Raw genomic sequence first — 20,434 nt, forward strand, 5'->3', positions numbered from 1 at the left:
ATACTAAAAATAAGTAACTTTAACAACCACTCAAAATAATGAGAAACCCACTGCAACAATGTTGTAAAAAAGGCCAAACCAGCTCAAACCAACACAAATCAGCAAAATAATGAAAAAGAGAGAGAGGAACCGGTCCAAATACTGCTGAACCTCCAAAAAATCACCATAGACCGGATTGAACCAGTCAATAACTAAGTAGAACTGGACCGAAACAAATTGAACCGGACATAAACAGACTAAACCGGTTGTAAAAACGAGTCACACTAACCTGAACCGGATCCTAAGAGAACTAGGTTGAAGATATACCCACTCTGGGATAGGATATCCTGATCCCGGTTAAATAAGAAACACCACTAGTAACCAAACAGAGACCATCATCCCCAATACCTCACCAGAAACACGCTGGTGTCTGACAGACCTCACTAGCGACACCAACAGCAACGACCACAAGGTAGCTATTCAACATCAACTCAGTTGTTGCCGAAGCAAACCAGATTCTCCGATGATCACTATAACACGCCGGCAACTGTATACGTCACCAACCACCATAGAACACGCGGGCCAACCACCACAGAACACGCCAGCCACCATCTATCCTCATTCACGATTTGTGGGCTGAAGCCCACTTCTCAAAATTCCACGATCTGTAGATAAACACACAGAGAGGGGAAAAGCAGAGAGAAAAAAATATTAATAATAAAGAAGGGAGGAAGAAGCAGGGTGGGTAGAGAGTAATATGATGCCATCAATAGTTATAGCTTTGATACCATGTTTAATATTGAATACAAAGACCAAAATACCCATATAACATATTAACCATAATACGCTCCTTCTAAGAAATAAAGACTAATTTTGTAATTTTCCTTTTAGGATTGCATCTCTAACTTCTATAGCACAATAAGGATGGTCTGGCCACCCGCCACCCAGTTATGGTTGTTCTTCAATTTTATTAATAAGAAGATGTAGCCTTTTCACTGTACGTGTGGAAGAGGTGGGATGCTCTGTTCGTGCCTGAAGAAGTTATCTGGATCAACTTTAGTCTTCACTCTTACCAATCTGTTGAAGTTGTTCTTGAAGTACTTGCTGCCCCAACTTCTTGCCTCTATGAAGCTGCCCTCCTTGTCCAGGTTCACCCCCAAATCGAGATCCTTGTAATTCACATATGCACGCCTTGGAAGCGTCGAAACATGAGGAGCCATGTAATTGTAAAGCCTCCTAATCCACTCCATATGCGGCATTGCCTTCTCCTTAGGATCCTGCCACAAGGAAAGGTACTGGATTTTGAACAAGGTTCCGTTTCTGTGAGGAAAAGGAATTGCCGACTCTGAAATCTTGCTCATCATTCCCCCATATGGAGTCCATATCATCAAAGGGCTATTTTCTAGCAGTAACCTTTTCCAGAGCCCCTCAAGCGCAGCCTCTGGTATGGGTTCTTTCACAAAATCTGATTTTGCTTTGAAATAGTTCTTGAATGTGGACTTCCCTTGTAGCAGAACTTCTGGGGGTGTTCCACTTGGGAACCCTGCAATATAGAGCACGGATTTAATCCAGCTCGTTTCTGTACAATCTTTTCGTGTCAAACCCATCTCCGGGAAGCTTTTTTTCATAACTTGGAGCAGAGCATCAGCACCACCAAGAAACAGAGCATTGTAAGAAGTTGTCACTGTTCTTCCACCTTTCCCACCAGCACTGGCCAATTGAATGATGACTCTGATGAACAGATTCTCATCAAGATTACTGGCAACTTGTTCCCATTTATGGAGGATCTTTGTTGCGTCTTGTTCTAAGGTTTTAGTAACAGTGAAAACTGTGACGGTTGGGGGAACAGGAACCAGCTTTATCTTCCACCAAAGAATGATTCCAAAATTTGCTCCTCCCCCACCTCTAATAGCCCAAAAAAGATCTTTCCCCATGGCTTTCCGGTCAAGAATTCTGCCATTAACATCAACAATCCGGGCATCTAAGACATTGTCAGCACCAAGGCCATATTTTCTCATCATGGAACCGTATGCACCTCCGGTAATGTGCCCTCCGACGCCTAAGCTTGTGCAAAGGCCGGCCGGGAAGCCGCGAGTGTTGCTTTTCTCAGCAATTCTATAGTAAACTTCGCCGATAGTGGCACCGGCCTGAATCCATGCGCTATTATCTTTTACATCGACATTTATGGATCTGAGCTTTGCCAGGTCAAGAATGAAGAAAGGCGTCTCGATTAGGGAGACATAAGAGAGGGCCTCGTAGTCGTGGCCTCCGCTGCGGACTCTGAGATGTATTTGGAGCTCCTTGGAACAGATCACCGCAGCTTGAACGTGGGATTCATGCACCGGCAAGAAGATGAAGTTGGGCTTTGGCACCGAAGGGAGCAAGTACCTGAGGTTTTGTGCAGAGGATTCAAGAACACTTGCAAAGGAAGAATTGTTTGGGGTGACAAAAGCGGTGGCTATTGGAATGGAAATATTTGAATGAAGGGAGAGGCATTGGATGAATTTTCCTTGAAGAATTAAAAAAGATGAATCTGCGGAGGAAGAAGCTGAGAGCACAAGGAAAAATAGCGGAAACAAGGAAAAGCTTAGAGACACAGACACCATTGTTCTGTTTTGCTCTTTACTCAAGAATAATAGGGGGGGAGCACTCATATTTATAATGTGTACTTGGCGTTGATTGGGTGAAGGAAGGAAAATGGGGTCGGATTTTCCTTGAAAAAAAAACATAAATATTTTGTATATTTTGTGTTGTGATATGGACAAAAACATTGAAGAGGATTTTAGGCGTGGTTCCTTGAATGGGGTTGAGTGGTGTAGGAGTATTGAATTCTAGGAGATAATTGTTACGTAAGCTGAAGGCTTTCTATTTAATTTTACTTATCAATAATTAATCAACTAATTAACTTCCAGCAGTTTACCTTACTACTAAGTGCTTGAGAATTAGTTGATTCATTATTTGACAAGTATAATTAATCAACTAATTCTGTTCCTTTTTTATTAATCAACTAATAAAAAAGGAACAGAATTGCTTCGGTAGTTGTTGCAACTGCTCCATGTGATCTTGGAAAACCAAGAAATTAAACAAAATCCGAAAAAAAAAAAAACAAAAATGAGAGAGAAAGAGAGAGAGAGAGAGAAGCACCTGAACTTTTCCTTGATTATTCATCCTATCAAAGATAATAAAAATCAATTATAATTAATTCTACAAAATAATTATTTATTTGGAATTTAATTTATGTCTAATTAAACCATGTGCTGAGTAAGAGTGTGAAGGTGGAAATTGTGTACGCAACACAATTGGCATGCTTTACGATTTGTTTGGAGTAATTTGTTTTACTTTCTTTCTTTCTTTTGCTGAAAAATCATCTTCAAACAACAATGGAAAACATTTGTCCAAACTCCATTTCGTAAGGTGCCCAACACGTTTCCTTACTCAATTACGCATACCAAGCAAGCACCATGTCAATCTTATGGAAGGCTTTCTCCTTTCACAATGTTCACATGGGAAGTAACTCAAAATACGTCACAATTTAGCAATAATAAATAAGTCTAAAGAATAGTATTACTAAAAAAAAAAAAAAAGCTAATGTTGACGGTTGGTACTTCCTTAATTAGCAGAATAGATGAGTATTAGAAAATTGAAAAAAAAAAAACTTATGTTGAATATATGGCTTATATGTTAGTATCGATGATTCTACATCTCCCATAAATGCTACAGATTGTTCCGCTCCTACAGATTCTCCTATTGATTATTAACCACCACACAGACTCATAATCCAGATCCACTACAAAAAAAAAAGAGGTTCTCTCAACGTTTCCAGTTCCAGCGTTTCTATAAAATGCCGTGTAAAACATCATATTCCGGCATGTTGTGCGGCCACTGCTAATGGGCCAGCAATGGCAATGTTTTCAGATGAAATGCCGTCACTGGGTCCCTGTTTGCCAAAAAAAAGGCTGTCTATTTTGGGATAAGGCGTCGTTTCTTTGGTAGGGTTTAATCTGAGGAGTTAAACCTAACTAGCTAAGAGATGGAACTAGGGTGAGAAGAAAGGAAGAAGGAGGAGATCAACGGCTTGTTTACGAAAAGAGAAAGGCAGGAAGGAAGTGAAAATAGGTCTGCAGCTTATTCATTCAAGTTGGACACGTGGAGCTAATTGCATGGTGGGTGAAATCAGCTATCAAACATTATTATTATTATTATTATTATTTTGTAAGTAGCTGCAGACCTATTATGAAAAGGCGTAAACGTGGTATATATATATATATATATATATATATATAAAGAACATTCACAGCCTTAAATGTGAGTATTCACCCACATTTAAGGCCGAATACTCTGTTAAAACCAAAAGGTTTGTCGATGACTCACTTGCTAAAGGATTTAAGTTCTTGCATGTTGGTTCTGTTTAAGTTGCTGTTAAACCATTAACCAAATTAGGCATTAATGCCTCTATTTTATTATGTCTTCGTGATGCTCGATTTGTTAACTTTTAGACTAGTATTCTTGGTATGATACAATCTTCTTTGTTTAATGATCCAATTCATTTTGATACATTCCCTAACTTAACTCTTGCTTTGAATGATATTCATATTCTTAAAGCTTTAACCTTGAATGTACTAACCTCTGGTTATGATATGGAAGAAGGTAGCAGATCTCTTGCTATCATCTACCGTATTTATTACAAATTGTTGAAAACCAATCTAAATCCTCAGGCTATTATTAAGAATTCTGGTAGCTCTACTATTTTGATTCAAAGTTCTACTCAGGATGCTAATATACGAATTCCTAGAATGATTCGATGGGAAGAAATTGACCTTCCCAATGATTGGCTCTTGGAGAATATATCTAAGCCTGCCAGAGTAGTAAACGATACCAGTAATCTTGATTATATCCAGCAGTATTTAGATGGATATGTAAAATTCAGTTTCTCCGATTTGAACCGTCCTAATAGAATTGAAAGGCCTTTATTAATCAATGAAAGAAGAAATTCTTTCACTGGCTCAACCACTTCAGAAGGTCTCCGACGGAGAGATCAAGATGTTGAAAAATTTCTTGCTCACCCTGATTTAAAACTAAAAGGTGTTTCTGATGATTCTCAAGTCTCTTCTGCTTTTTACACTACTAAGCAAACTCCTCCTCCTACTCAAGCTGATGATGATGGAGGATCTCTTTCCCCTTCTGCCTCAGATTTTAATGCACCGCTTCCTCCCCCTCATCAATTAAATGTTCTTCATGCTCCAGTTAAAGATTTCTTTTCCCAAATCGATTGGCCTGCTTTACAAAAAGATTTTTCTTCAAAAGAAAACCAATTACTACGGAATGCTTACTGCTCTAATTTTTCCGAAGAAGAAAGATCCATTATCAAAATCTGTTGAACTGAAAAAATGCTTGAAGCACAAAAGCATATTTTGTTTTTCGATTTTCTTCAAAATCATTACCCCAACAATAATGTTTTAAATGTTGTTAAAAAATCTTTGGGGAAAGTCTACATATCCTCCTCAAACTACCACCCAATTGACAATGTCCCCCCCAAACTTTCAATTGCGACAATGTACTCCCCAAACTACCAAAACATTGTCAATATCCCCCCCGAAGCTAGTAAAAAGATCAAAATGTCCCTATATATTTATTAATATGACAAAAATACCCCTAAAATTCAAAAAAAAAAAAAACGAAAATTTTAATTTTTAAACGATTTTTTTTTAAAACCGAAATTTTTATTTTTTTTAAAAAATCAATTTTTATTTTTTTAGATTTTTTTTTTTAAATATGTTTTAAAAAACGAAAATTTAATTTTTTTTTTTAAAACGAAAATATTTTAATTTTTTTTTAAACGGAAATTTTTATTTAAAATTATAAAAGAAAACATTCTTTAAAAAAAAAAACAAACAAAAAAACAAACGAAAAATTTTCAATTTTTACATTAAAAAAAAAATCGAAATTTTTTAATTTTTTTTTTCTAATAAAAAGATTTTTTTAATTTTATTTTAGGTTTTTTCAGAAATTTTAGTATTCTTTTTTTTTTTTTTTTTAATTTTACTAAGGGTAGTTTCATCAATGAGGGGGACATTGACAATGTTTTGGTAGTTTAGAGGGTACATTGTCGCAATTTAAAGTTTGGGGGGGACATTGTCAATTGAGTGGTAGTTTGAGGGGGGTATGTGGACTTTACCCAAAATCTTTTGTTAAAGAAGATAAAACCACTGTCAAAGCTTTTCACCCACCTCTTGAAAATTTAATAATCAAAACTTATGGAGCTGACACAACTGTTAAAGCCTCCCCTTTTAAAAATTCTGACTCTGCTCCTGCTTATAATGAAACCAGAAAGATCATTGAGCAAAATAATTTTGTCAACCAATCCCTGCATATTATTGGCCAACAATTAGATCGTATTGAAAATAAAATAGACTCTCCCATTACCTCTGGTGTTGAAACTAAAAAACCAATCATCTCTCTACCTGAAGAAAGAAAAAATCTTGGGTTGAGAACCACTAACCAAAAAATTGTTGACAGAATTGACAAAATGTTGAAAAATCTAAAAACTAGTCAAGCCTCTAGCTCTGGACAAGCTTGTGTCATCCAAAAAATCGATGAAATGTCTGATTCAGAAAATTCTGACTATTCTCAATATCCTTATGATTTCAACATTAAAATGATTGAAGAAAATTTCGATCCGAATCAAAGACTCCAAAGAATTTTTGAAAAAAGCACTTCTCAAATCTCTCAATGACGATTTTGATTCAGATGTAAATTCTGATGCTTCTTCTGAAGCTACATTCAACCCCATGTGAGAATGGTATGGGAATTCTGGCTTTCTCGGTGATAGTCCTGATAATTATTACCTCGGAATTGAAGATTTATAGTTCATTTGCCCTCCTCAGTAGCACCAACAAACATCATTTGCCCTTCAGTGGCACCGTTTACAGATCATTTGCCCTCCTCAGTGGTACCGTTTACAGTTCATTGGCCCACCGCGGCATCGTTTACAGTTCATTTGCCCTCCGTGGCATCGTTCAAACCATTTGCCTTCCATGGCACCGTTTACTGTTCATTGACATTTTCCAGGTCATCATGGCACAGTTACACTACAGTTCCTGCCGACATTACAGTGCTTGCTACAGTGCCTGCCGACACTATAGTATTTACTTTTACTGTTAATTTTTCTGATATAATTTTATTTACCTGCTGGACTTTGTCTATAAAAGGACAAGTCCCCTTCATTGTAAGGCAGAAGCTTTCAACCTAAACACCTCAAATCCCTCTGCAACCATCCTGCTGCTTTCTACTTGTAATCTTTTGTGCTTTTGTGTAACCTCACTACTTCCAGTTTACATTTGAATTTGTAAGTACTCTTATTAATCAAATCTTTTGATATCTTTCCATTATCTATTTGTTTTATTTCTCTTACCCTTTTATACGCTCTAATTTCGCGTTTACTCTGGAAAATCTTGCATCATGTTTATTTTAATTGCTTATACCTCCTACATGGATGGTTCTACTGCTTTATTTTCATTTATTTTCAAGTAATTGCATTTATTTGGTTCTACTGCTTTATTTCCCTCCTTGGTTCAACGGTTTTAACAGGCTTTGATACCAAGGAAGGAGGGAAATAAAGCAGTAGAACCAAATAAATGCAATTACTTGAAAATAAATGAAAATAAAGCAGTAGAACCATCCATGTAGGAGGTATATGCAATTAAAATAAACATGATGCAAGATTTTCCAAAGTAAACGCGAAATTGGAGCGTATAAAAGGGTAAGAGAGAAATAAAACAAATAGATAATGGAAAGATATCAAAAGATTTGATTAATAAGAGTACTTACAAATTCAAACGTAAACTGGAAGTAGTGAGGCTATACAAAAGCACAAAAGATTACAAGTAAAAAGCAGCAGGATGGTTGCAGAGGGATTTCAGGTGTTTAGGCTAAAAGCTTCTACCTTACAATGAAGGGGACTTGTCCTTTTATAGACAGAGTCCAGCAGGTAAATAAAATTACATCAGAAAAATTAACAGTAAAAGTAAATACTATAGTGTCGGCAGGCACTGTAGCAAGCACTGTAATGTCGGCAGGAACTGTAGTGTAACTGTGCCATGATGACCTGGCAAATGTCAATGAACAGTAAACGGTGCCATGGAAGGCAAATGGTTTGAACGATGCCACGGAGGGCAAATGAACTGTAAACGGTGCCACTGAGGAGGGCAAATGATCTGTAAACGGTGCCACTGAAGGGCAAATGATGTTTATTGGTGCCACTGAGGAGGGCAAATGAACTATAAATATCGGTGCCACTAAGGAGGGCAAATGAACTATAAATCTTCAATTCCGGGGTAATAATTATCGGGACTATCACTGGGAAAGCTAGAATTCCCATACCATTCTTGCATGGGGTTGAATGTAGCTTCAGAAGAAGCATAAGAATTTACATCTGAATCAGAATCGTCATTGAGAGATTTGAGAAGTGCTTTTAGAATGTCCTTCTCTTTTTTCTTTGAAGATGATTTTTTCTTGGAAGAACTGGATGAAGTGGCAGGGGCAGCAGCCTCTTTGGGAGGAGAAAGGAAAGTGCTGGGGGTTATTAATTGAGTGGGATTGCCAATGGTTAATTGATTGGGAACATGAGGAGCTTGGACTTTTGGTAATTGGGCTAGAGCTTTGACATTGTCAACTATATTATCAGTTCGTGGGTAATTATCCCACCATTTAATATACCAATGGCGTTCAAGCTTGTCATCAAGTATAACATATTGCCACTTGATGATCCAGGGAATTTTGAATTTTTTTAGCAAAATGGAGAGTGTGGGGAAACTTGGCCCCATGTTCATCAGTATTGTAAAGATTTTTAAATGATTTAAAAGCCTCGACAATTTTTAGCAGGAGAATATCAGGAATAAGACCAAATTGTTTCCACCAGTTGGAAAACCAGAGGGGGTGAATGCCTCCATATTCTTTATCAAAGCTTAAGAACCAGGAGTGGTCAAATTTGGAATTTTGGAGGAGCATTAATTTGAACCAAGCATTGACATAATCGTAATAGCAGAAAGGTATTGCGAAATCATCTAATTTTCTGAGTTGCGAGGGATGTTCCCCCTAATTTTTTTCAAGAATGATTCTATCAAAATGGACACTGTGATAAATGAGCTTTGGGGATCAGTCTTACTATAAATGGGTTTGAAATGGACGAACTTTGTCTGGAGTAAGATATTGGTGTAATAGGAAAGAGTTTTCTGAGGATGTTCAAGAATCCAATGAAATTGAGGAGGAAAGTAGGAAGTAGCAATTTGGGCAGGAAATTTAATGTGAGATTGGTTTAATTCAATATGAAACAAGTATTCAGAATGAGGAAGAATGATATAAGCTGAGTGATAAGTGCCGAATGTTGCACATTCAAGCCCCTTAATTTACATATGTTAATTCCTTAGCATTGTTATTTGTTTGATTTTGTTTTGTTTTTATGTTTCAGGTCTTATTTGACAAACCATTGGAAATTGGGGTTAAAAGATCCAAAATTTGACCATTTTGGAACTAGGATCGAGCGCAGCATTCATGGGATCGAGCGCACTGCGCTCGAGCGTCTGCCATCAAGGGTCGAGCGCATTCCTGTGCTCGCACGCACACCATCCAGGCTCGAGTGCACTGCGCTCGAGCGCACCAAGTCTTGGATCGAGCGCACTCGAGCGTACAGTGCACGGCAAGAACTCCTCTCCAGCATGGACTTGGATTTCTGTCTCCCAATTGGACTGGGAGACTGCTCTCCGATTCTCTAAGGGTTTTTAAGGTTCTCCTAATCCCTATAAATAAGGCTCTAAACATTGTAAACAGACACACCGCTTCTAGAGCAAAATTCAGTAAAATAGTCTGTGGAGCTTAGGAGATCATGAGCAGCTAAACCCAATTGTGGGGTATTGATGTAGCCCTTTCCAAGCACAATGGTTTGATTGTATTTAATTTCTAGTTTTTCAATTTATGCATGTTGATTGTATAACCCTGAGGATTGCTACAGTTGATTTCTGTTCTTCATATTAAATGCAGTTGTTCTTTAAATTCCAATTCAATATTAGTAAAATTCTTATCTTGTCTTAGAAATTATTTTACTATTATTGAACTCAAATCATTCTTATTTTCTGTGATCATAAGAATGATGGTTATACAATGGTATTTAATTGGCATGCAATCAATATGATTAGATAGACCATACCTAGGGAAAACGGATCGTACTACACCTTAGTTTAGTGTAATTTAGGTAGACGGTCCGTGCCAACCGAAGATGGGTTATGCTATTCCGTTGATTGTATGAGATTATTTTTATGTCTTCTTGTTGAAATTATAACATGCATAGAATGAATTGCTAGAGTTAATTATGGTTAACCATTGATGTGCGGATCGTGGTGAAGTCAATACCCTACTCTTTCTCTCATAAATTTACTCCCTTTATTTCCGTTTATTTTATGCACTTTAAATTCTCACAACCAATTCACTCTCTTTTAATTAAGTTAATTTTGATCTTTTAATTTTGATAATTAAACCCCTGCAGTCCTTGAGGTTCGACACCCTCAATATAGCCCTATCCTACGGGATTCGTTCTATTGCGAGTGGTAATTTTATTATTGATATTTTTTGTCACAAAAATACCACATCAATTTTTGGCGCCGATGCCGGGGACTGCTTAACGATTTTATTGTCAAATTTTAGAGATTAATTTTAGCTTAATAATTTATTTTCCTGTTTTAAGTTGCTAATTTTTAATTCTGTTTTGTGTTGATTTTAATGTTTTTCAGAAACTGCAAACAGGTCCGTAAGCTGCCTTCTCTGTGATTGCGATCGAGCGCAGCCCGTGTGCGATCGAGCGCACGGCCACACTTCAGCAGGATTCCAGCCAGCAGCGCTCGAGCCCTCCACTCCTGCGCTCGCACCCATTTGCGGCAGTACGCTCGAGTGCACCCTACCGTGCGATCGAGCGCACTTGCGGCATCCTGCATCCAGGCCCTAAGTGCACACCAAGGCCGTTTGTGAGCTTGTTTGTTGTCTGTTTTAGCTTAATTTTTCTGCTTTCTTCTAAATTTCTGTTTAGTTTATGTTAGGTCGTCATTCTTTATCTTTTCCATTAATTTCTTGCGACCTTGAAATTGAACACACTCTTAGACAAATTAGATCCCAAAAGAACTCTAATTCGCTAGAGGAACGTTCCACTGAGACTATAGGGGACGGTAACCACGTAGCATTGCAAGATCACTATCTTCCTACCACTTACACTACTCCCACATGTCTCCGGTTGCCGGAAATTACGGCAACCCATTATGAAATTAAGCCTAGCACTATACGAAGTTTACCTTCCTTTTTAGGGCTTAGCACTGAAAATCCTTACGAATTCCTCGGTGATTTCGAATCAATCTGTGAGACCACTAAAATGAATGGATTCACTGAAGATGCCCTAAGGATGCGTCTTTTTCCTTTCTCCCTCAAGGAAAAAGCCAAACATTGGTTCCAGTCCTTAACACCCAATTCTATCACTTCTTGGGTGCAATTGCAACAAGAATTTCTTAAGAAGTACTTTCCCATAGGCATGACCAATGATACTAGGAGAGCCATCACTACATTCTCCCAGTACGAGGGAGAAGATTTCCATGAGACTTGGGATAGGTTGCAGACCTTGCTTAGATCATGTCCACACCACGTTGTCCCAAAATGGCAGCTAGTGTAGTGTTTTTATGATGGCCTGACCGAGTCCAATAGAAAAATGGTAGATGCATCTTGTGGGGGGACATTCATGTTGAAAAGTGAAAATGAAGCATGGTCTATGTTTGAAAACTTAAGTAATAATTCTCTTTAGCAGGTTTCCACAAGACGAAGGGCACCAGCACCTAAGGCACCCAAGACGGAGAGTTTGTATGAAGCCGGCCATTCTCCAAACATGGCCAACCAAGTAGTTGAGGCTATCACCAAGAAGTTGGATCAAGTTCTGTTGACTGTTGGTTTTGCTCCTAATACTGCTCACACACACACTGAAGCATGCTCATTCTGTTCCAGTCCTATGCATCATGTAAATAACTACCCTGTTATTGGAAATTATACTGACATTTCTAATGAGCAGGTTAATGCAGCTTTCTCCAGACCGGGTAATGATCCGTACTCCAATACCTACAACCCCGGGTGGCAAAATCATCCAAATTTCTCATGGAAGAATTCAAGCAACTCATCCTCAGGGCCACACAATCATTCACAATCCAACAGGTAGCCCTATCAATCTTAGTCCACTTACCGGCCTCCACAACAGCATTACCAAGCTCCCTCCGAGTCTAATTTTGAGGATCGGATTGTAAAAGCAATAACTGAGCTTACCAGTGAGATCAAGCAGTCAATTAAATCTCAAGAGGAAATAGTCAACTCACATTCCCAATCCATTGCCAAGCTAGAAGCTCAAGTCGGACAACTTGCCAACACCATCAACAGAAGAGACGAAGGAAAGCTTCCAAGTCAGTCAGTGGTAAACCCTAAGGGGCACTATATGGTCGATGAGGGCACTTCATACCATCAGCAAGTTCAAGCCATCACCACCTTAAGAAGCGGCAAAATAGTTGACAATCATGTGGAGGAGAAGAAAGATGAACACAAGGAGGTTGCACAGAATTTGCAGAATGATAAAAGCAAGCAAGTAAGCAATGAGGCTTCGTCATCAGCAGCATCCACTCCAGAGATCCCCTATGAGCCACCAGCCCCCTTCCTAGAACGTCTCAAGGCACCTTCCCACATTGGGAAACAAGGCGAGAAAATACAAGGAATGATGGAGATGTTCAAACAGGTAAAGATCAATCTTCCTCTTCTTGATGCCATTGCACAAGTGCCTGCCTATGCGAAGTTCCTTAAAGACTTGTGTACTCAAAAGCGGAAGACCAGAAACCACATCCCCAAGAAAGTTCTTCTGACTGAGCAAGTAAGTTCTCTGATTAAGCACAACACCCCTCCGAAGTTCAAGGACCCCGGGGCTCCTACAATTTCATGCATCATCGGAAAAAGAGAGATTGATAAGGCACTCTTAGATTTGGGAGCTGGAGTGAATTTACTTCCCTATTCAGTATATCAGCAGCTGGGCCTAGGGGAGCTGAAGCCCACCACAGTGATTCTGTAACTAGCTGATCGGTCAATTAAGAAGCCTAGAGGGATTGTAGAAGATGTGATCATCCAAGTGGATAAATTTTTCTTCCCAGTCGACTTTATCGTGCTGGATACCGAGCCTGTGCCCAATCCTGAGAAGCTGGTTCCTATCATCCTTGGGCGTCCATTCTTAGCCATAGCAAATGCATGCATCAACTGTCGAACTGGAGTCATGGAAATCTCATTTGGCAATATGAAAGTTCGGTTGAATATCTTTACTGCATTTCAGCATGCTCCTGATTAGAATGAGTGTTTCTTTTTAGACAGCATTGAAGAATATATAGAAGACTCACTACCCAGCCTCCTGACAAAGGACCCAGTAGAAGCTTGCCTGAATTATTTCGACTTTGAAGAATTCAACACCGACCAATACATTCAAGAGGTCCATGAATTGTTAGAAACAGCCGCTAGTGCAGATTTCCATCCTTGGAGAGTAGTAACGGAGCCCCTACCTGTGACATCAAGCACTCCTCCTGTTCCATCTCTACTGTCTGCACCGAAGCTTGAGTTGAAGCCCCTGCCAGAAAAGCTCAAATATGCATTTCTAGGGTCTAACAATACCCTGCCGGTCATCATTGCTTCTGACTTACAACAAGACCAAGAAGACAGTCTGCTCGCAGTGTTAAAGGAGTATAAAGAGGCTATTGGTTGGACCGTGGCAGATTTGAAAGGCATTGACCCCTCTATCTGTATGCACCGGATCCATTTGGAAGAAGATGCTCGACCCTCCCGTCAGGCACAGCGCTAGTTGAATCCCAACATGAAGGAGGTAGTAATGAAAGAGGTCGTCAAGTTACTTGATACAGGCATCATCTACCCCATCTCAGATAGCAAATGGCTGAGCCCCACTCAAGTGGTTCCAAAGAAATCAGGCATCACTGTTGTTGAGAATTCTGCTGGCGAATTGGTTCTACAGCGCACAACCACGGGGTGGCGTGTCTGCATTGACTACCAGAAGCTCAATTCTCATACCCGAAAGGATCACTTCCCGTTCCCTTTCATTGATCAAATTTTGGAGTGTCTTGCTGGCCAGAGCTACTATTGCTTCTTAGATGGCTATTCCGGGTATAATCAGGTTGCAGTTGATCCCCAAGACCAAGAGAAGACGAGGTTCACATGTCCATTTGGTACCTTTGCTTACCAACGCATGCCTTTCGGCTTATGCAATGCACCTGCCACATTCCAGAGATGTATGATGTCTATCTTCTCTGACATGGTGGAAAATTTTTTGGAGGTATTTATGGATGACTTTTCTGTTTTTGGATCTTCTTTTGATAAATGCCTCCATAATCTATCACTTGTGCTTCAACGTTGCAAAGAAACTAACCTGATTTTGAGCTGGGAGAAAAGCCACTTCATGGTCCAAGAAGGTATAGTTTTGGGCCATAAAGTGTCCAAACGAGGTATTGAGGTGGACCGGGCCAAAGTTGAGCTCATTGAAAATTTACCACCACCCACTTCAGTAAAGCAGATCTGTTCTTTCCTAGGGCACGCCGGCTTCTATCGTCGTTTCATCAAAGATTTCAGCAAAATCTCAAGGCCCTTATGTCACTTGCTTGCTAAGGACATCCCTTTTCACTTTGATGAAGCATGTCACCAGGCATTCCAGCAGCTCCGATTCCTATTATCCTCTGCCCCCATCATGCAGCCGCCTGACTGGTCATTGCCCTTTGAGATCATGTGTGATGCATCTGATTATGCTGTGGGTGCAGTTTTGGGACAACGGGTAGGGAAGCTTCCTCATGTCATTTATTATGCTAGCAAGACGTTGATAGATGCTCAAGTCAATTACACAACTACTGAGAAAGAATTGCTAGCTGTGGTATTTGCTCTGGATAAATTCCGCTCATATCTTCTGGGATCAAAGGTTATAATTTTTTCTGATCAGGCTGCTCTACGACACCTGCTAGCAAAGAAGGAAACAAAGCCTCGGTTGATCCGCTGGATTCAACTTCTGCAAGAGTTTGACATTGAGATTCGGGACAAGAAGGGTACTGAAATTGTTGTTGCTGACCATTTCTCACGGATTTCATTTGCGACGCCCCGGCCGGTTCCTGTTCATGACTCGTTCCCAGATGAGCAACTCTTAGAAATTACCCCGAGAAGTCTGCCGTGGTATGCCGATATTGTCAATTATCTAGCAACAGGTCGGATTCCCTCTCAGTGGTCTAAGCAAGATAAGGACCGCTTCTTCAAGCAAGTCCGATTCTATTATTGGGAAGATCCAGAGTTGTTCAAGTATTGTGCTGACCAGATCATCCGACGATGTGTTCCTGAGAGTGAATTTTCCAGCATTCTTACCTTTTGTCATTCTCTAGCTTGTGGGGGACATTTCAGTGCCAAGAAGACAGCAGCCAAGGTTCTACAATGCGGATTCACATGGCCCACCTTGTTCAAAGATGCCTATAACTTCTGCCGAGCTTGTGAGAGATGTCAGCGCCTAGGAGCTATGTCTCGGAGGGACATGATGCCATGGAACCCCATCCTTATTGTCGAGATTTTTGATGTCTGGGGTATCGACTTCATGGGACCCTTCCCATCATCTTGTGGACATGGGTATATTTTGGTAGGTGTAGATTATGTCTCTAAGTGGGTCGAAGCTATTGCCACAAAGACCAATGATCACAAGGTTGTAGTGAAGTTCCTCCAAGCCAACATTTTTAGCAGATTTGGTACTCCTCGGGCTATCATCAGTGATGAAGGTAGACACTTTTGCAACTGTTTTTTCAAGGCCTTGCTTCTCAAGTATTCTATCACACATAAGGTAGCCACCCCTTACCATCCTCAAACAAGTGGCCAAGTGGAAGTGTCTAACCGGGAGATTAAGCATATTCTGGAGAAAACGGTTAGGCCAGACCGCAAGGATTGGTCCTTGCGCCTCAATGATGCATTATGGGCCTACCGCACAGCTTACAAAACCCCCATTGGAATGTCTCCCTATCGGCTGGTTTATGGCAAGGCGTGTCACCTCCCTGTGGAATTAGAACACAAGGCTATGTGGGCCATCAAGCAGTTCAATTTCGACATGCAAGGTGCCGGTCCGCACCGGAAACTTCAGTTGACAGAGTTGGAGGAGCTGCGGCGAGATGCCTATGATAGTGCTTGCCTTTACAAGGAGCGGATTAAGGCCTTTAATGACAAACATATCTTGCCCAAGAAATTTGTTCGGGATCAGAAAGTATGGCTCTTCAATTCCAGACTCCGGCTTTTCCCTGGGAAGCTCCGTTCAAGATGGGACGACCCCTTCATAGTCACCTTAGTGTCACCCCATGGAGCCGTTGAATTGTGGGACCTAAAGGATGGCACTCTATTCAAGGTCAACGGTCAAAGGTTGAAGCCTTGCATCCAGAACCTCGAGCCAGGTACAGACGTGGAATCCGTCGATTTGACGGATCCCGTCTATCTTTTTGATTAAGGCACTGACACCCTGGGCTCGAGCGCACCCACTATGCGCTCGATCCCAGTACACGGGCCTGCGCTCGAGCCCACCCTGCGTGGGATCGAGCGCAGCCGCTCTCAACCAAGCACACACGTGCACGCGTACGCTTGCACGCACCTTCAGTGTCGCTCGAGCGTATCCCTGCACTCCACTCCATCCTCTGCACGAGTGCGATCGAGCGCACGCTAGTGCCGCTCGAGCGCACTCGTCCAGAGACCTCACGTGACCTTTTTAGGTCACAAAATCCCCTCTTTCTCCCCCATTTTTCCCCTCTCCCGCAGCACCGCCCCCTCCCCCACCACTGCGCTCACCCAACACCACCACCCAATACCACCACCAAACACCACCAATCTCCACTCCGTCGCCGCCGCACTCCCCTACCACCACCGAAACCCCAACGTCGCCCCACGTTCCCCCTCTCCGACCACTTTAACCACCCCCATTTCCCATTCTCCCCAATACCCCACCGCCCCCAGTTTTCTCAATTTTTTTTGTAGAAATCAGCAGTTCGTGGGTCCACGGACTGCTCTGTGTTGGTTTTTCTTTGTTTGCAGGGGGTTGGGCAGCCTAGTAAGGTGGTTCTTCACCACCTCCATTTTGTGGTGCACACCAAGTGTTCGAGCAATTGCCTCAACGAAGCCCAGCCATGCTTCCGGCCACCGCTTCCACATCCCGCTCTTCCCCTGCCCGGGAGACCACCCCTTAGGCTCCCTCCCAGCCATTACCTCCCCGTGGGAAGCCCCGGAAGCTCATCTTGGAGACCTCCTTTGCCGTCGACATAGTTTTTCATAGCCTTCCAGCCACCAAGTGGGCGGTCAAGGAATGCCGACGATGCGGCCTCACTGCACTGTTCTAGCCAGTCAGCCCCATTGCGTACGAAGGGCTGGTTTGGGACTTTTATGCCCACCTGACTTTTGTTTGTACCCGGCCGGGCGTCCTCTCTTCATCAGTGGCGGGCATAGACGTGGAGCTGACCGCTAAAGACATTGCTTCTGCCTTGCAGTGTTCTCATGAGTGCCCGTCCGACATTTTGGCTAGGGATGGCTCACCTCGGTACTCAGACTTGCCGGCCGACCTCACATTGCAGTTTATTGTCGATGACATGTGCCACGGCCGCTACACCGATGACCTCCGCAATTCCACTAGCAAGGTCCTGCTACCTTCCCGCCTGTGGTTTGTGGACTTCATCCTGCAATGGAATGTGTGCCCCTTTGGACACAAAACTTAGAGGTGCGGCCCCTTTCTTGCAGCACTCTATGCCTTTCAGAGAGGCTATTGGATCTCCATTTCCCAGCTCATTTGGGACCAGATGCACAAGTTTTGGGATGGGGCAATTGTGCGGTGCACGCAGGGTTCGGCATCGTGGGGACTTCCATTCCCGTTTCTCCTCACCCAGATCTTTCAGACCCGAGGCATAGAGGGTACTCCTACTGATGGACCTATTTCCACACATCCTCAGTTTGGTCTGATCCAGTGGAATCAGAGTTATTCTCACATGCCGCAACGACGACGGGTGCCTGCTGAAGCAGCAGTTGATAGGGACGCTGATGGGCCTGTGCCCGATGAGCCACCTCCAGCAGCGCCAATCGACAGCATGGGAGCAGCAGCTACAGTCACTCTGACCATGTCACAATATGAGTCCTTACATAAAGAATTGCAAGACCTCCGCTCTGAGCTTGCAAACCAGAGAGCGGAAGACAGGCGCCAGGCAGAGGAACGATTTGAAGCCCAGCAAGAACTGCTGCGTGCCATTGTAGCTCGGCTGCCACCTGCCCCCGGGGCATCTTCTTCTGCGCCACAGTGACAAGTTGGTGTTTCTTTTTCCCCTGCATTGTTTTATTGTTATTTTCCACACACTGAGGACATTGTGCACTTTAAGTTGGGGGGTGTGGGCATATACATGATAGTTCTGAGCATGCAATTGATTTTCCTATTGTGGTTTGAAATTCATTGATGGGCTTAATATGACGAACACATGATCACTTGATTAAGAAATTAAAACTGGGTTACTCTCATTGGCAGCATGAAATATTACTTGTTTCAATTTAATTTTCACAAGCACACTTGCGTATAGTCTGTGGGGTATAAAATCTGGAATCAAGAATGTTTGGTTTTAATATTCAGAATGTAGTTGGGCAACTTATTGGGAAAACAACTTTGGCCTAGAGTATATAAAAAAAAAATAATAATAATAAATAAATAAAAATGATCATTTTAAACTTTCCACCAAGTAACCGGACCTCTTGCCTCATTAAGTAGTGAGTGTTCGCGTCAAAAAGTGAAAAGTTTGGATTGGTTGACAAAAAAAAAAAAAAAAAAGAAGTAGCTTAGCTTTGTAGCCTTTTTGACCCGAGTTAGTAAGTCCTTAGGGGTGTTTTTACACTTAATGCCCTAAAACTATCTGGTTTGGGAGTCATTGGCCTAACACTCGATAAATGGGTCAGAAAGCTTAAGGGAGCTAAGTGAAAAAAAAAAAAAAAAAAAAAAAGTTGCCTTAGTTGTTTGTCCGATGGGGAGTCCAATGAATTTTGAGTATTGATCCATGCATGATTGAGATTAGTTTTGAAATCCCTTGATTATGTGTTGAGTTCACATACACTAGTTGAATTTTGTAATATCTCATAATTGCCATGATTGGAGCTAAGTTGTGATTGCCTGAAATTGTGAAGATACTGTTTGTTTTATTATGCCTGCTAATGACTGAAAACCATGATGGTCATGAGATTGCATTCTTAGGAATTACATGGTTAGAAAATGTTTGTGGGTATCATTCCTGGAAAATCCTCACGAGACTTCACTCGTCCTCTAGGGAACTCCTAGGGGTTTAAAAGGCTTGTTGCATATGCTAAATGCAACCGTACGTCCCACGAAAGCTGGATTTATCTTTTTTGTTTTTCAATTTATTTTCTGTTTTATATTGCTAAGGGACTAGCAATATGTAAGTTGGGGGGTGTGATAAGCGCCGAATGTTGCACATTCAAGCCCCTTAACTTACATATGTTAATTCCTTAGCATTGTTATTTGTTTGATTTTGTTTTGTTTTTATGTTTTAGGTCTTATTTGACAAACCATTGGAAATTGGGGTTAAAAGATCCAAAAGTTGAGCATTCTGGAACTAGGATCGAGCGCAGCATTCATGGGATCGAGCGCACTGCGCTCGAGCGTCTGCGATCAAGGGTCGAGCACATTCCTGCGCTCGCGCGTACACCATCCAGGCTTGAGCGCACTGCGCTCGAGCGCACCAAGTCTTGGATCGAGCGCACTCGAGCGTACAGTGCACTGCAAGAACTCCTCTCCACCATGGAGTTGGATTTCTGTCTCCCAATTGGACTGGGAGACTGCTCTCCGATTCTCTCAGGGTTTTTAGGGTTTTTAGGGTTCTCCTAATCCCTATAAATAGGGCTCTAAACATTGTAAACAGACACACCGCTTCTAGAGCAAAATTCAATAAAATAGTCTGTGGAGCTTAGGAGATCATGAGCAGCTAAACCCAATTGTGGGGTATTGATGTAGCCCTTTCCAAGCACAATGGTTTGATTGTATTTAATTTCTAGTTTTTCAATTGATGCATGTTGATTGTATAACCCTGAGGATTGCTACAGTTGATTTTTGTTCTTCATATTAAATGCAGTTGTTCTTTAAATTCCAATTCAATATTAGTAAAATTCTTATCTTGTCTTAGAAATTATTTTACTATTATTGAACTCAAATCATTCTTATTTTCTGTGATCATAAGAATGATGGTTATACAATGGTATTTAATTGGCATGCAATCAATAGGATTAGATAGACCATACCTAGGGAAGACGGATCGTACTACACCTTAGTTTAGTGTAATTTAGGTAGACGGTCCGTGCCAAC

The 20,434-nt window shown here is 41.3% G+C and overlaps 1 protein-coding gene and 1 pseudogene across 1 annotated transcript; one reads left to right on the forward strand and one right to left on the reverse strand.

The window, feature by feature from the left end:
* Positions 1 to 747: 747 nt before the first annotated feature.
* Positions 748 to 2,592, reverse strand: LOC132189812 (monolignol oxidoreductase AtBBE-like 15 pseudogene; annotated as a pseudogene).
* Positions 2,593 to 12,487: 9,895 nt separating this feature from the next.
* On the forward strand, positions 12,488 to 16,549 carry LOC132167540 (uncharacterized). The gene is made up of 5 exons (XM_088512689.1): positions 12,488 to 13,104; positions 13,402 to 13,742; positions 14,187 to 14,434; positions 15,002 to 15,066; positions 15,427 to 16,549. The coding sequence occupies exons 1-5, from the start codon at positions 12,488 to 12,490 to the stop codon at positions 16,547 to 16,549; spliced, it is 2,394 nt and encodes a 797-aa protein (XP_088368815.1).
* The last annotated feature ends 3,885 nt before the right edge of the window (positions 16,550 to 20,434 follow it).

The sequence above is a fragment of the Corylus avellana genome, chromosome 2 (genome assembly GCF_965113065.1).
Source record: "Corylus avellana chromosome 2, dhCorAvel1.hap1.2, whole genome shotgun sequence".
NCBI lineage: Eukaryota > Viridiplantae > Streptophyta > Magnoliopsida > Fagales > Betulaceae > Corylus > Corylus avellana.